The sequence below is a fragment of the Phocoena phocoena genome, chromosome 1 (assembly GCF_963924675.1).
Source record: "Phocoena phocoena chromosome 1, mPhoPho1.1, whole genome shotgun sequence".
NCBI lineage: Eukaryota > Metazoa > Chordata > Mammalia > Artiodactyla > Phocoenidae > Phocoena > Phocoena phocoena.
Window position 1 is genome coordinate 14,577,018 of NC_089219.1, and position 17,225 is coordinate 14,594,242.

General features: G+C 45.7%; 1 protein-coding gene across 1 annotated transcript in view; it reads right to left on the bottom strand.

The window, feature by feature from the left end:
- The window catches only part of UBR4 (ubiquitin protein ligase E3 component n-recognin 4), a 127,572-nt gene that overhangs the window by 39,483 nt on the left and 70,864 nt on the right, over positions 1-17,225 (bottom strand). Inside the window, exons 61-75 of the mRNA XM_065885888.1 lie at positions 14,957-15,053; positions 13,750-13,857; positions 13,193-13,309; positions 11,819-12,028; positions 10,153-10,302; positions 8,701-8,928; positions 7,866-7,944; positions 7,149-7,394; positions 5,658-5,826; positions 4,991-5,135; positions 4,327-4,412; positions 3,524-3,611; positions 3,069-3,262; positions 1,206-1,445; positions 653-791 (exon numbers count right to left, since the gene is read on the bottom strand). Of these exons, the coding sequence (XP_065741960.1) occupies positions 653-791; positions 1,206-1,445; positions 3,069-3,262; positions 3,524-3,611; positions 4,327-4,412; positions 4,991-5,135; positions 5,658-5,826; positions 7,149-7,394; positions 7,866-7,944; positions 8,701-8,928; positions 10,153-10,302; positions 11,819-12,028; positions 13,193-13,309; positions 13,750-13,857; positions 14,957-15,053 (2,296 nt within the window). The remainder of the gene's footprint in view (positions 1-652; positions 792-1,205; positions 1,446-3,068; positions 3,263-3,523; positions 3,612-4,326; positions 4,413-4,990; positions 5,136-5,657; positions 5,827-7,148; positions 7,395-7,865; positions 7,945-8,700; positions 8,929-10,152; positions 10,303-11,818; positions 12,029-13,192; positions 13,310-13,749; positions 13,858-14,956; positions 15,054-17,225) is intronic.

Below are 17,225 nucleotides of genomic sequence, written 5' to 3' on the forward strand. Positions count from 1 at the left end.
GTCAGGGACCTCTAGGTCAGGTACTGTGTTTCATACGTTATTTCTATTCTTCACAATAATCCTGTGGGGAGGGTATGTTATTTTCAATAAGACACAACGTATACGACATACGTATAAATAAACAATGCTGAGAGCAGTGACTGAGGCCAGTACTAAAAAGCACAGGTGGAACTGGAACTTTCAATCTTCTGACTCCAAAGCCAGGTGTTCTTTTGCTTTGCCAGGCTGCTGCTGCTAGTGACTATCCTGACAGTTGCCCCCTCTTCCCTGTCCTCCCATATCCAGTCCCACCACATCAGGCTGGCAGAGAACCAGCCCCTGGACAAGCCAACAATGAGGGAAGGCCAGCAGCTGCAATTTGAAGCAGCCTGTGGAACAAATGCAGGGCAAGTCACCCAACTTCTATCTGCCTTTCCAAATCTTGTCATTTGTCGCTTGAGATATTCTAGTTTCATTAACATGTCTCCAAAATCCTACACAAACCATGTGTTCCAATATATCTGTCTTATTTGTTGCCACTCAAAAGCTGAGCCCTGAAAACAGTGCTGAGTTGAGAAAACTTCAGCTAGAAGGAAAAGCACACTCCCCACATCAGCTCAGTCCACAGCTCAGATCAAAGCCCTGCCTGAGTCTCGGACGGATGCGGCCTTACCTTCTTCCGGTCTTCTTCATTCTCAATGGGATCCACTGCACAGCAAGGCTTGGCATAGAGCATGAAGTCGAAGCGAGCGTATTTACAGAAGCCACAGGCATTGCACAGGAAGGGGTCCTTTTCATCATAGTTGATGGATCTGAAAAACCACAGTGATTGGGTCAGGGGGCAGCAGAGGATTTGTAGGGAGGGGAGATGGACCACGCCACATCTGTACACTGCAAACTATTGCAGGGACTCTCGGAGGGGCAGCGGCAAATAGGCGAGGATGACTTAAGCAACCAGGTAACAAGAAAGGGAGACCCAGAACCAAGCCTAGGGACCCCAGCACCACCCACCACTGGATGGTCTCGTGACTTCACATGCATGCGCACGCCCACACACACCCCACTCTTCCCCTTCCCTCCCCTTTTCCATCCTTGAACTCTGCACTCTACAAACCCATAATCCTGTAGTTATTATGAGGGCACCACACAATGAAATTGAGCACAAGGAGACTCTTACAGAAAAATACAAGGAATGTGCCTGGCCTGGGTGACAACCACTCACTTACCTGCATTTGTGACACTGGTAGACATTCTCTCCACAGTTGCCGCAGACCCCTGGGTTGGCAGGGACTGACGCACTACAGCGTGGGCACTGCAGGGTCTCCGTGGAGGCCTGATAGTTTTCATAGAAGTCTGCAAACTCAATCATCAGGTTGGAAGCCACTATTGGCAAAGGCAGGTCGATCTTCACCTCTGTCTGCCCGGGGGTCAGCTGAACCTTCTTGGCTTTGTGCCAGCGAGCTGGCCTAGGAGAGACAGTGTCAGACAGAGGGGCAGATGGCCTAAGAGCCTCTCTCTCACAAGACCCTCAGCAGTGACAGTCTGATGAGACGAAGAGAAGACTGTCCCTACCTATTCTTCTAAGGCAATTAAGTCTAAGGAAAGGAAATCTGGCAAATAAAAGCAACTTAATTTAAAAAATGTTTCCTCTATTCTTTCTCTCTTAAAAAAAAGGGGGGGGGGAGAACATACAGGTGCTTTAAGACATTATATATGATAATTTTTGATACTCCAGAAAAACAAGGGAATGCACATCAAGGGAAGATATTACTCCAAGAGCATGCCACGCTGAAGCCTGGAATCCCAAGAGGTACCGTGATGACGACTGCCATGAGTTCCTATCAAGACAACTACCTTGGAAGGATAACACTCAGGTTACTTTAGAGAGGCAGAGGGACATACCAGGATCCGGACCAAGTGCCAAATAGAGTCAGAAAGAGTAAAGGCATGGGATAATTTAGAGGTAATTATATGACTACGATTAGACCTAATATTTACTGAGCGCTTACTATGCGTCAGGCTCTGTTCTCAGCACTTCACATATACTAACACATTTAATCCTTAAAATAACACCCTGAAAGTGTGTTATTTTTACAGTTAAGGAAACTTTTTTACATTTTACAGTTAAGGAAACTGAGGCTACGTAATTTCTACAAGGGATGTGAACCCACAGTCTCATTCCAGAGTCTGAGGTCTTTACCAGCAGCTACGCTGACTCTACACAACAGAAAATCAAATCCACCTTCTCCAGAGGGAACTGGGTCATCCCAATGAGCAGCTTCTACTTGCAGATCATCAATGTTAACTATGCTTTTCAAACGACGAAGAGAAAACTTCCTTTAAGCAGAGCTCCTGTGGCCATTTGTTCATGTGGTACATGCTAGCTTTATGCTACCTTTAGAGTAATACCAACACTTCCATTCTATGCACAGAGCAGCACTCCCTGTAGGTCTAAACATTCAAGTAGCAACTACTTATATTCTCTGCCCAACATAAATGCCTGAGTCTTCAACAAGTGGTCTGTCTCTGTAAAAGCTGACACTATATAACCCATGCTAGTGTCTTCTTTGGCCCATATACAACATGCCTTGAGATTCAGATGTTGGGACAGATAATCTAGAAAGATCCAACATCAACATATGTAGAGGGAATGCACCATGCAGAAACGGAAGGACTTCAAACTAGAGAACCTCCTTGAGAAATACTGTCTGCTCTGTAAACAAGAGAACAGTGTCTTAATCCAAGAAACAACTACTGCCCCTATAGAATCGTCTATCTAAAAATAGAACCGCTCTAGTTAACATGGGTATGAGAAGCCTAGAGTCCCCCTCACTCAGCTTCCTTTCAGGCTGTTGAAGATCTTAGACCCTGAGGGCTCCATGGGACATACATAATTTCAAAATAGTTTTCGTCAGCATCCTTAAGAACTGGTGTTTCACCTGTGTCCTTCAGCCATGACCTAAGGAGGCAAGAGGACATACTAGGCCTCCAGGAATGTGCTGCTTTACCTGATTCCAGCAATCAAAGGCAACAACTGGTATTGAGCCTCATAAGCCTGCTGCCCCTCCCCAGGTCTGAAAAGCCCGTACTTGTTTTTCAGCTCCACGATGGCCTGCACAGTTCGGTTGTTGTAATAAAGGTTGATAGTCCGCACCATCTTGGTCCGTTTCAGGTCCCCAATTTTCACCGTCACTTTGCTGATGGTGTGGCTGCCAATGAGCTTCACAACCTGCTGGGTGGTGGTGTACCTTGTGTCCACTTTAATGGAAGACAGCTTGATATACTAAATGCAAAAGTAAACACGAAACAGTGTGTTAGTTCAAGGCTAACGGCTCATCCTGTCCTCTTCAAAACTCATCAGTGTAACCCACTCTTCACCCATGGATGAAGTTTCTATTTAAGGTAGCAGGGCAGGTAAGGCTTAATACAACTGCAACCAACCACTGGGAGAGGGATGCCTATGCAGTAATAATCAACCTCTAAAAACAAGAAACCCACTGGCCCTATAAGTCTCGGGACTGTCCACGTTAAAGATGTCACTTACACAAAATGGCACTTCTGGATTATTACACACCAGGCAGGGATCACTCTCCAGGTAATAGCCATCAAACTCCACTAGGCCAGACAAGGTGCTAAGGAAGAAAGCAGTCTTAGCATAAGGAGATTTTCATTTTAGAAAGCATGGAGCTTCACAAAGAAGCCATGAGAAAACCATGGCTCAATATTCCCCAAGGCAAGCTCCACTCTAGTGAGAACACAAGGAAATGTGAGAAATCCCAACAGAGTTAAGTCACAGGAAGGGAATTTCAACTGAGTGACCTTAGACGTTCCCTATTTCTGAGCTGTTCTGAGGACACAGGAATCCTAAATGTTACATTAAAATTTGACTCAAAGAAGAGTCACAATTAAATTTACTAAAAATCACTGAATTGTACACTTGTAATGCGTAAATTTTGTTGTATGTAAATTATACCCCAATCAAGTTTGGAGGAAAAAAAAGAACAGTCACTAATAAACCAGGGAAATAATAAACTGACAGTTTTAAACAACAGTGTCTTCCAAAGTTTTTTTTTTTTTTAATGCAGCCATTTCTGTAAACTTGCCTTATGTGATTTACACTTAGACCCTTGAAAACTAGAGACCTTCTTAAATCATTGCTTACCAAACCCTAATTCAGCAGTTACATTTTGAGCACCTTCTATGCACAAGGCCCCAACTACAAGGGAGGGATTCAAAGACCAACTAGACAGGAGAGTATTGATTCATAAATAAGAGCCAATCAATGTGGAAATAGCAACTGGACTGTTGACCGAGCTTCAAATAGGAAGAAAGCAGAACAAAACTCACTTGTAAATGTTGGAGTTGGGATGGTTGGTAAGAATGTGGTTCTGAGTACGAAGAATCTCCACAGCCTTCTGTGAATATTCTTTCAACTGAAAACAGAAGTCCATATAGGACCAGAATTAAAGCCCAAGGGAAAGTCTTACTGGCAAAGACTTTTCCTCTGCTTTCTAGCTGATACCGCCCTAGAAGTAGCAGCCCTCATTCAGAATCAAACAAAGCTGAGCCTAACTCCTAGTCATTTAAAGGATTCTATCTTCTTTAGTAGTTTCCACGATCTTAGTGACAGCCCCTCTTTCTATACCTTGTGGAGGAAGAGAAATTTTATTATTATGGAGAAGCCATGAAATGGTTATCTAATTGCAAAAACACGTTGGATATGTGATCAGGACTGCCAGGAAACCCAGAGGAGCACTTTCTTTCCCAAGCAACTTTAATGAGTTGCATTTTCTTCCCCGCTTTATCTACTTCTACTGGCTAAGCCAAATTCAGACGATACTTATTTGCTAGCGTCTATTATCTAGGTGGCATACATACTGGGAGTGCTTAATATATACTTAAAAGAGATTTCATATATGTACTCCCATGTGGGTTGATCATAACGTTAACTCAAGATAAAAAAGGTTAAAATGTGGCAAGTCAGCCTCTCCAACCATCAATCATCTGTTACCTTCTTCTCTGTTTGTGGGGTTTTCAAGGAGAAATATCCTAGTAGGTCCACAAATTGGGCAGCCTTACGACCATAGGCTGGGAGTTCTGGCCATATAGACCACATCAGATCTAGCAGGAGCTCCTGCTGAGATTTGCTAGAGTTTCTGTAGATAAATGACAGTTCATATTATAAGCAGCAGAAAACCCTGAGGTTCTTTTATTTATCAACAAGGCCCAGGTACCGTTTTGGAGATGTATCTATTTCCCCACAACTATGGGTTAAGTCTGAATGGCTCTACTGTTCCTTTGACAATCAACCTTAACAGATGTAGCATGATCCTTTCCTGTCTTCAGGAGGTGATTTATTCCCATCATCTGACATCTCTCAATGGCAGAAACTGAGCTTTGTTACCCTAAAGAGTCAAGCCTGGTCATTTTACAAACTTGTAAACATAGCCTTCTCAGTGGAAAACAGATCATCTCTTGCTTCTGACATCAGTTTAATAGCCAAAAAGCAGATAACTCAATGAAGAAATCTGTAATAGTCAAGAGGATTCAGATTGGTGTAAATACTTATAGTATGGACGACCTTGAGTATGGAACATAGAGCCAAGACAGAACTGTTGATACATCACCCACTCTGGTCCCAGACCCACAGTCTGCTAAAACTAAGCCCCGGACCCTACCTGTAGATATGCAGTGTCAGGCAGTGGGCCTGCCAGCGCACCGAGGAAGAATTGGACTCTAAGAGGAAGCAACGCAGAAACTGGACCAAGGTCTCCTTATCTGCAAATTTGTTCAGCTGGTTCACCAGAGCTGTGCACAGCTGATCCTCCTGGCTTCCTGAGCTCTCACCTGCAAGATCAAAGCAGGACTGAAGGGCTGAAAAGTAGGAAGAAGTGGTCTAGGGTCCTACAGCCAGTGCTCAGGTGGAAAGAGAGGGAATTCTGTCCATGTTTTAAAGTTTCACCAAAATGGTTATGATTTGAAAACAACTTTCAGGGGCTTCCCTGGTGGCACAGTGGTTGGGAGTCCGCCTGCCGATGCAGGGGACGCGGGTTCGTGCCCCGGTCCAGGAGGATCCCATGTGCTGCGGAGCGGCTGGGCCCGTGAACCATGGCCGCTGGGCCTGCGCGTCCGGAGCCTGTGCTCCGCAACGGGAGAGGCCACAACAGTGAGAGGCCCGCGTACCGCAGGGGGAAAAAAAAAAAAACTTTCAGTTGGTTACTGAGAGACAAAAAGTCAGCCCCAGATATAATAATCCTACCCAAAAAAGTACCTCTACAAGCCTGGCACCGACAAAGATAGTCACATTGGAGAAGGAATTTCCTTTCAAAAGTTTGCTACCTACAACAGTCAACATTACCACAGACTGGCACAGAGAGATCTGAATAATTCATTGGGGAATGTGAACCTCAACTGCTCTCCACCAATCACCTGTCTCAGGCCTCCAAGGACCATGAAAATCAGGAACGCAGAAAAACGCTTTTGCCTTTCTGATGGCAAGGAATCAGCTAAAGCTCACTACAGTGTCCATTTGTAGAGCATTTACCAGTTTACAAGGCACGTTTATAAGCATAGTTTCATTTAACACCGACAATCTCTCCACGAAGCAAGTGTTGTTATTTCATATTAAAAGAAACTTGGGCCTAGTAAAAATGTTTGGTGCACTTTGACCTTTCCCGTTACAGACACTAGGTACGGAAGTCACACTCTTTAAGGTGTCACCTTCAACATAACTGAAAATGACACTAGAGGGCATTTGGGTTTTAGGTCCCTGTAAATCAGGATGAAAAACCTTTCAGAAGAAGAGAATGACAAACTTATGGTTACCAAGGGGGGAAGGGGGGAATGCAATGAACTGGGAGATTGGGACTGACATGTATACACTACTACGCGTAAAACAGATAACTAATGAGAACCTACTGTATAGCACAGGGAACTCTACTCAATGCTCAGTGGTGAACTAAGTGGGAAGGAAATCTAAAAAAAAAGGTTATATATGTATACGTATGACTGATTCACTTTGCAATACAGTAAGAAACTAACACAACGTTGTAAAGCAACTATACGCCAATAAAAATTAATAAAAAAGAAGAAGAAGAGAATGAACGATGTGCTCTCAGAGAGACTAGAACACATCACCCTGGTCACTGAGACAAGAAGGTGACCCTTACCCTCTTTCTCCTTTTCCTTTTCTTCTTTCTTACTCTTCTTTGTGGACGACTTTGACTGTGTTGTGGCTTGTCCAGAACCAGTGGCCACAGGGGCTGAGGAGGAGGAAGCACTGGAGGGCCCTGCCGAGGCCGCCAGTGCAGCGAGGACTTTGCTGCCGCACAGAGCACAGGAGAGCAGCTGCAGCAGCACGGGAGACACCCCCTCATCCACCAAGAAGCTGACTTGGAGGAGGAAGTACAGGACAGCTGCAGGCAGAGGAGACAAGGGCTCAGCTCTGACACAACTGCGAGACTCACACACAAGAACGGGAGCACCTGCTCCAGACGCCAGGGCTGCCCTACTCCCACCACCTCCTTTGTCCAGGTTCTCTGCTGGAAGTTCCCAGAAGAATTTACACCCTCTTTGGAAATATCTGACAAGTACTGCAACAACTACACAGAGGCTGGCTCCCAGCCCCCACTCCTGTGAAGATGATTCTCCTCCTTAGTTGACCATAACAATATGCTTGTTGTGGTCCTACCGCACCCCACATTTTGTCTATGGACGCTTAGCAATCTTGTAAGTTTTTACTTGGCTTCTTTGCTGGGCAGAGTTCTATCTTGCTCATGGCTGTATCTCTAGAACCCAGTTTAACGCTTGGCATATAGTGGGCTTCGATGAACAGTTCTTGAAGGAATGAATGAGTAACAGCAACCAAAAGGAGAAGCACTGCTTACAGTCATCTTTGATGCAGAATTTCTGCCAGTTGATGGTTCGCTGGGCAGCAATCTCTGCACAGGCTTTCAGGTGCTCCATCTGAAATGGAAAGCAATCACCAGAAACGACCCACACCTGCTGTCTTGAGGGGTCATCACCTCAGCTTTGGACTACAAACCCTCGCCCTCTGTGCAAGGTTGATCGGTGCCCCGGTGAACCTGGGGCCAAGGCCCAAACACTGAGCCTCCTACATTCAACGTCCCACCACACAAAGCCCTTTTGTTTTCAGGGATTCTTCAGACCACTCAATAATGCAGCAGGAAAGGTAGGTCATGACGTAAGACACTACAATCCAGTTTATTTTTTTCTTGCTAAAAGCATAATAGTAAGAACACTGGATTAGGAGTCTTTAACACTGAAGATGTTCTTCCTAGATGTTCCTATGCAGTATATTCAATTTACTCCCCAAAGTCAAACAACTGATCTTAGGCGATAATACATCATTTCTTTAGTATTCAGGGACAAAAATGAGAGGTGCACAGATCCCGGGTTGATCCTGTCCACGACATGAGCAAATGACACTGGTAGAAAGCCCAAGCCACCCCTCCTCACAACAGAGGAACCACTGCCAGGTGGGGGTGGGACCAGGGAGGGGCAATCGCAGACCCTGAAGCCAACTGCATGTGGTATAGCACCCAGTTGGGTATCATGGATCTACCCTGCTCACAACCCTGGCCATGATGTTCTCAAAATACTGAAAAGCCCTGTGTGTGCTGCTCCATCCTATTACCTACTTGGCTGAGCCTCGTCCACAGCCTCCCCTGCCCTACCACATCACCCCAACACCGGCCGTACCAGGCTGATGAGCGTGTCATACTGCAGGGCGGAGCCAGAGCTGGCTGTAACCACACTTGCCCGGAGGAAGATCCCCTGCTCCTCCAGCAGCTTCTTGATCCCGCGCACATGGGAGTCGAGGGTGTGCAAATCCCGGAGCTGGCGGTATTTCTCCTTTGACCCACAGATGAAGAGCAGAAGTTTGCGGACTTGCCGGCGCACAAATGGAGTTTGCTGGATCATCAGGTACTTGAGGGGAGAAACGACACAAAGAGTCAATGACTCTGGAACTGTATCTGTACCAGCCACAGCGCCTTGGGTTTTCATGAGCTGTTACTAAAAACTGGTAACACAAACCAATCTACTTCCTTGCAGTCAAGCTAGGCCCTGGTGAACTTTAGTATTCCTTACAAGGACCAGCAGAAAGAAAGGCATAGAAAGAAAAACGTCAAAAAGGGAAAAGGAGCAACATTCCTGCTACCGCTCGTGGAGTACTTAGGAATCTATAGGAGGCTGGTCTGCACTCCAGCCCACCCAGAATGAACGTGTGAAGAAAAATAACATTCAGAATCTCTCTGTCAGGTAAAAGAGGTGGGGAAGAAGCTGCGCTGTTCCATCTACATGACTTGAAATGGCTGTTTGGGGTTTGTGAACATTCTTCTTCCCAGAGTTCATCTCATGCTTGCTGTGCAGGTTATTCAGCCATTTCCTCTCGGCTCCAAAGCCACCCCACCACACCCTGCTCTGTGACGTCCAGTCCAGAACTAAAGCTAGCTGCGCTGTTTCTTGCCGGCTGGTCCTCTCTTAGGTTCTGCCAGTGGGGAGCACTGGAGGGACACCAAAAGGCAGGAGGGAGAGAAGGGACTTGCTCCTTCCCACCTGCCTGCCGTCCTAGGAGCAGCCCTTCACCCTAGCGGCCTCCAGCATCTCTTCAACAGTCAAGGACAAACCAGGTCCGGACGGTCCTGTTCGCTGGCTTCTTTTAGAACTTCCAGAGTCCACCACATCACACCCCTTCCGGGCTCCTGAGGTGCGAGCAGCAACAGCCCCTCCTCAGCCCCACCGGGCCTCTCCGCTGCCTTCAGGGGGCTGCTGGCGGCTGCTGCCTGCGGTCACTACCCCGTGTTACCGCAATGTGCCCTCTTTATCTTCTCGGTTCTCCAGTGGCTGCTTAACCGATTCTCTATATTAAAATCCCTCAGTTCATTTAACCAGCATACTTTCTGTTTTCCAGGCAGAGTCCAAACTATGAAACTTGTCCATTATCACCACATGTGGGGGAAGGTAAAGTGGATGGCTTGCTCTGATACGCATCTTCCACAGTCTCACCACATAGTACACTCTGGAGGGGCAAGCCCTAAATGGTGGGAGGGGCTCTGATGGGGGAAATACCACATGATGGTTAGGATGCCAGGGAGCCACAAAGGCAGTCACAGCCGCTGTGTCCTCTCCTCGACTGGGACCTTCACTCACCTCTGAGAGAAAGTAAAACCACGAATGATCGAAGACCGGAGGTGGGATTCGAGAATTGGTGTCAGCGATCTTTTTGATTTGGTATGGCAGCCTCAGTACCATCTCTGTGAGAAGCTGAGTATAGGCCTCAAACACGTCAGCAGCATGGCCCTGGGAGAAGAACATTTGTATAAGAACCTGTGATTGACAACTTCCCCTGACCACAGTTAGGAATAAGGCTGGTCCATTGCTCACTAGGAGTACCTCACGTTGGAGATGGTAAATGGCACCTTTCAAAGCTGGAGCCTTCACTGACGGATAGTTTAGTTTACAAACCCAGGAAGACCCCAGGCTCCCGGGGGCAATTTCACTACATGCAAAGCTTATTGTGGAGGCAGATCTCACTGCTCTTTAAAAGTTCTAACATTTCACTCTGGTTTTTGACACTGGATTGATTTTACCCTGCTTACACAAAAATCAGAATAGGAAAAAACTGAAAAACCAGTAATGGAGAAGGACTTCTGACTTTCTATGAGATGTATTCCCTTCCCTAGAACCAAAGCTTTCCATGACAACAAGAAACATTCGTGTAACCAAGGGGGTGTCAAAGATCACTAAACTCAGTCGAGATCCTGGGCCCACACACAGAGGCAGGGGTACCGAGAGATTGAGGACAACGGAAACAACAGCTATCCTACAACCTGTGTGGTCCCCAGGAAGACACTGTGAGAGTTTGGGGGCATGTGTCCCACATATTCAATCACCAGCTGTTTATCAGATCTATGTCAAGCACTGGGCGTGTGAAGAGAAATAAAATCTGGTCTTTGCTGACAGTCTGGAGGGGAAGACTCCACATGTGTGCACAGGGCGCTCTGGGACCCAAGAAAAGGCCATCTCGCTCAGACAGCATTAAAGTGTTCTGGGGAAAGATCCAATACTTGAGCTGGGTCTTGAAGAAGGGCTAGGAGTTAACTAGACAGGGAAAGGAAGGGATGCAGAAGGAGAGGAAAAAATTTCTGAAGGGACAGCATGTACGCTGGGAGAGACACACAGATTAGCAGGGCTGCATGCAGGGGTGTTACAGTTGATAAAGTAGAGAGTTAAGTAGATAGCTGGATCGGCAAAGAACTTTTTGGCTGAAAAGTTATGGAAAACCACTAGAAGGTTATACAAAGAGAAGGACGTGACCAGATTCACAATTTGTGCCCTGTTACACTCTCATACTATTCGAAGCAGTCCTGAGTATGCAATAAGCAGCACAGCTACCCCAGGCCATCTTGCTCCACTACGTGGACTCCAATGGAACAGAAATGGTAATAATAATTTACATTTATTGAGCACTGCTATGTGCTAGGCACTGCGCTTTACCAACATCACCTCATCCGATGCTCACAACAACTCTATAAAGCAGATACTATGTGTGCTCATTTTCCAGGTGTGCCAACTGAGGCTTACGAAGGTTAGACAGAACTTCTCCAAGCTTCATGGCTGGTAAGTGGGAACACTTGTTCCCGAGGGACACCAGACTCACCTGACCAGAAAGCCCATCTTCTAAACTGGGGCATCCTGTAACAGCAGGGGGAGTATGTGACATCCTCGGCTCCTTCAGCGCTACTCACTGAGACTGAAGAGGACAGTGCCCTAGATGAGGGACAGGAGTGGTTCACTGCCCGGGGAAGGACCTCACCTTCACATACTGGCGGAGGAAGAATGGGCTCATGTCGGGTGGGGATGACGTAGTATGTGGTTTCAGCAGCTGGCTGGTAGCCACGGGTTCCTCATCGTTCTGCTGGCTCTTCCAGTACTCCAGCAGGGACTTGAGCACGTGCAGGCAGTAGTCCACAGCACCAGAGCTCAGCAGGGCTGCTGCTGTGGCACTGGAGATGAGGGAAGATGACTGGGGAAAAACCAGGGAGAAGCTAAGAACGGCCTGTACAACAGTGTGGCATTCAGCTGAGTGTTGGGGGTAGGAAACGCACTCACAACAGCCTTAGGAGAAGCTGTCATGGAACTGAGGGAGTCAGTCTCTTGAGTTAAAAGTTTCCCGACTAGGGGCTTCCCTGGTGGCACATTGGTTGAGAGTCCGCCTGCCGATGCAGGGGACACGGGTTCGTGCCCCGGTCCGGGAGGATCCCACATGCCACGGAGCGGCTGGGCCCGTGAGCCATGGCCACTGAGCCTGCGCGTCCGGAGCCTGTGCTCCGCAACGGAGAGGCCGTAACAGTGAGAGGCCCGCATACCGCAAAAATAAATAAATAAATAAAAACGTTTCCTGACTAACTCAAACATTTCCCCCACTCTTCTGAACAGCAGCATGGTAAGAGAAAACAAAGGAACACCAGTTCCCAAATCTAATCTCCCTACACATATGTGCCAGAGGCCAAGGAGGCCACCTGCAGGGAAGAGGTTTTCTCTTTCTCCTAGGGCAGCTAGAAAAGAAGCCCATTTATGTTAAAAAGAGAGAAAACTTTCCACTATAGGCACTTCTTGGCAGCCCCACCCTCCTAGTAGGGGCTCCTTCCATAGAACCAGCTTCCAAAGGAGGTGGGGTGAGTGATCACATGAACAGAAAAGCGGGAGAAAAGCTACTGTAAATAAAACCATTAGGAGAGCCTGGCAAGCCCCAGCCACCCACACAGCTCAGAAGCTCATTAAGACTGGATGCAGTTCAGCCCCATTTCTACCTTCTCTGCTTTGTGTTAATCTCCTTTCCACCACACACCACTGCTTTCTCTCTGCTCTATTACCATACCTTATAGCAACATACAGGAGGGGAATCCTCTTAGCCACTCTGCGCCTTGCAGAACAGTCTCCTGCTTTTCAATAATGGAACTTCCAAACGCTTTAACCGCCCCCAGTGGAGGGATTGTTGGAAAAGATCAGAGCTTGGAAGGGACCCCGAGAAAGGTAGATGCTCTGCCCCTGAGCGGTGGCAGCTTAGAATGTTACTGCTCTCAAGTGACAATGGCCTGGCTCTAACAGAGGCCTCTGCCCACTGTCCGAGTGCCAACCAGACCATCCTCTTTCCTTTCCCCACACCCATTAGCCCAAAGCAAGATACCTCGCATATGGAAGACTTGGATCCGGATTTGGTCCTGGACATGAAGACACTCAGGAGTCTCATCACCACCAGGTGGACCTCATTCAGGGCACTGCGTTCGTTCTTCTTGGAGACGTCCTGGGGACAGAGGCGGAGCCCAGAAGACCACACTTACTTTAACCTTGAGGCGTCCTCTCAACAAGATTGCCTCACTTGGACTCAGAGACAAAACAAGCTCCAATGTACCTGTGGTCTCTATGTGGATGATCTAGAGTCTGATACACCTAGGAAGCCATGTTAAGATACAAACAACCAGTTCACTGTTTTCACCCTGTGGAGCTACAAAAGGTCTATGAGGGCAGGGACTTGGTCTTGTTCCTCATTTATAGCCAGAGCCAAAAGTATGCCAGGGCCAAAGCAGGCACTAAAAACGTTTCTGATGAATCAACACAACTGGAGCCCTCAGTGGAGGGTCACCCCTTGAAACTAGGTGAAGTTCCTCTAAGAGAGGAATGAAAAACTGAAAACTGATCTCAGCCAATCCCTGCCTCTCACACAGTATGACTCTCAAATTTCACCTTCTTATCCATGCCCAGTTCAGCAATAAGCTGGGAGAGCAGGTTGTCCAGGGCCCCCTTGTCTTTCTCATCTTCTCCATCCAGATCTGTAGTAAGCATCAGAATGACCTGGACGTCAACAGAGAGATAAAACATGAAAGCCAATTCCCTAAAGAACAACAATTCTAAACACAAGGTGTTTCAGAAGAAATCCCAGTCTTCCTGACTGCCCTGTCAATCATAACAATAATCCATGAAAAGGTTCTCTAAGACCTAAGGTAACCAAAGTTGAAGTGTCCAGAGTCAGAAGAGTCAAATTATGGCATATGCTACCCTTGGCATCACAGAAAATGTTCGCAAAAAGTCTGCAAAGCTAATTGACTAGCCTACACTATATTATATCCAACCAAAGTGGCTTAAGATATGGCACTGTGGTATTCTAATTAAAGAACAATTTTGCCTAAGACGAAGGCAGCTAGTGGGAGAACAGCTATCAGAAGACACTCTACTACTAATATTAATAAAGAGTTACTAGGGCTTCCCTGGTGGCGCAGTGGTTGAGAGTCCGCCTGCCAATGCAGGGGACACAGGTTCGTGCCCCGGTCTGGGAAGATTCCACGGTCTGGGCCCATGAGCCGTGGCCGCTGAGCCTGCGTGTCCGGAGCCTGTGCTCCGCAACAGGAGAGGCCACGACAATGAGAGGCCCGCGTACCGCAAAAAAAAAAAAAAAAAAAAGAGTTACTAGACACTAAGAATCTCTGGAGCAGGGCTTCCCTGGTGGCGCAGTGGTTGAGAGTCTGCCTGCCGATGCAGGGGACATGGGTTCGTGCCCCGGGCCGGGAAGATCCCACATGCCACGGAGCGGCTGGGCCCGTGAGCCATGGCCGCTGAGCCTGCGCTCCGCAACAGGAGAGGCCACAACAGTGAGAGGCCCGCGTACCGCTAAGAAAGGAAAAAAAAAAAAAAAAAAGACTCTCTGGAGCAGACTTTTGTTCCTGGCTCTGTCAATAACTAGCTGGATGGCTGTAGAAAATTTTTAATCTCATTCTCTGATCCTTGGCCTTCTCACCTATAAAATGAAGGGCTGTAACTTGCAATTCAAAATTACATCCATTATTCTACGAGCTAATACCAAACCAAGTCTTACATAGCCTCAGAAGGAGAGCGGTGGGCATGCTTAAGGATGGTCCAACTCTGATGTGACAGACCCAAGTGAACTGAGGGATACCTGCATGTATGGAATGGCCCGGACACCTCCAACACTTCGCAACTGGGGCAAAGTTTGCAGTAGTCTCTCCAACAGCATCAGACGGACCATGTGCAGCCTAAAAGACCAGGGAAAATACATGAAACATGAGCTAATACACAAACACTAACCAGCTGAATATAGTTCTTTCCTCCTGCCGCTGACGTAAATAAGGAAGCTATTTCTTAGGAACAATCCTAGCATTAAAAAAAACTGTTAAGACATGCCTTTGGTGTACCAGCAACATAGAAGGAAAAATCTCACTCTGTTAAAGTGGAGCAAAACTATTCCAAGATACAACTGATGGTACTGAAAACTTACTACAGGAAAGTTAAAATATTTCTCAAGCAACCAGGTCCTAGCTGTTCTCACTATTCAAACCAAACCTTCAATAGTAAGCTCTATGGCTTTTCCCAACACATGGCCCTATTCTGCCTCCAGGCATTATTTTCTGGAATTCTCCCGTCTACAAATTTTACATCATCCAATCGTATAGTGACCTAGCCCTTTTTTCTTGCTTCCCAAGTCCTTAGGAAGGCCAGTCACTGCTTTGCCCTCTCACAGCTTAGTCATCATTTTTCCTAGTATAAAACTCAACCTCAGCATCAATACTAGAACCGTGAGTTCTCCCACATATGCAGTTGGCCACTACCTAGCCTTCTTCATCTGCAGATATACAGCTGGGCTTCTGTAGTATAACAAATGTGTGTTTCTGGATCTCTAGCGAATATGCTGATTCAAGAGGACCAATACGAACATGAATTAGGGTCTTGTCAACAGGTGGGTTGGCAGTCTCACCTAACACAGTCTTACACAGATTAACAGTGCATTTGCTAAACCAATTAATGGATTCACTCTCAAAATTAATAAACCATTTTGCTTCATTTTACTTCACGTGTGTAAGAAACCACATGCCTTCATATTTTTTAAGTGTGATTTTCATGCATTCCATATCCTAGCAGGTATCCACAATATTTTCAGTATAATAAAAGTCTGAATGAAAATAGAGTCTTGAATGATAAATGACAATTGTTCTAAAAAGAACTTGAAGGAATGAGCTAAACCACCTTCAGAATATAGTAATACACAAAAGCCCAGGCATGCGTCTTCAAATAATTACACCAGCTGTGTGAGGACCACAAATGAATAAAATTGCTCCGGAACAGATAAGGTACAAGTGACGAAAGGTGAGATGACAGCAGCAGCTTAATACTTTTAGGATGAAACATAACAAGTTCTGAGATGGATTAAAATCCTCAGATTTGGAGAACGTGCATGTGAACATACACAGAAAGGAAAGAGCCAACATAATGAGTAGAGTCTGGATCTGGACCAAGATCATGCCAGATTACTGACTTTTCAAACTCTTACGACACTAGTACTCTTGCCACTTAACAAAAAAATTAAACAGTGTACCAAAGTTACAATTCCCTCCTCGTGACAAAGTAAAACCAATTCAGTTATTCTATTATTTAAAACAATAAGTTACTTAACAATTCTTTAACTAACTTATTCCTGAAAAATACAGTTAACTTAAAACAACTTTAGAGAATTTCATTAGCAATATGGCTAGGTTACCTAAATTGACCCTCCAGCTAAAAACAAATGAAAATCCTAAAAAGATATAAAAACATTTTCGAAATAATGAGTCTCAAGAAATTTCAAAGGATCGAAATCACATAGTATGTTCCCCAACCACAGTAAATTAAACTGTCAATCAATAATAGAAAAATAATCAGAAAATCCCCAAATGTTTGGAAATTTGGCAACATATTTCTAAATAGCCCATGGGCCAAAGACTAAATTACAAAAGAATTTAGAAAACATTTTGAACTGAACAGCAATGAAAATACAACGTATAAAAATACGTGAGCTCCAGCCAAAGCAATGTTAAAGGGAATTTTAGAGAGAAATATATAGCTTCAAATATGTATTGAAAAAGAAAGGTTTAAAATCAATGATTTAACCTTCCATCTTACAACGCTAAAAAAAAAACAGAAAATTATCCCCCCCCCCCCGCCAAAAATTAAGATACTAAAACAAAAAAGTTAGTAAGAAGAGAAAGGAAATAATCAAGAGTGGAAATGAAACAGAAAGTAGGCATACAACAGAGAAAGATCAAAGCCAAATGTTGGTTCTTTGTAAATAAAATTGATAACTTCTAGCAAGACTGACTTTTTTGGGGAAAAATATTTGTTACCCATACTAGAAATGAAAAAAGGTATATCACTACAAATCCTACAGACATTAA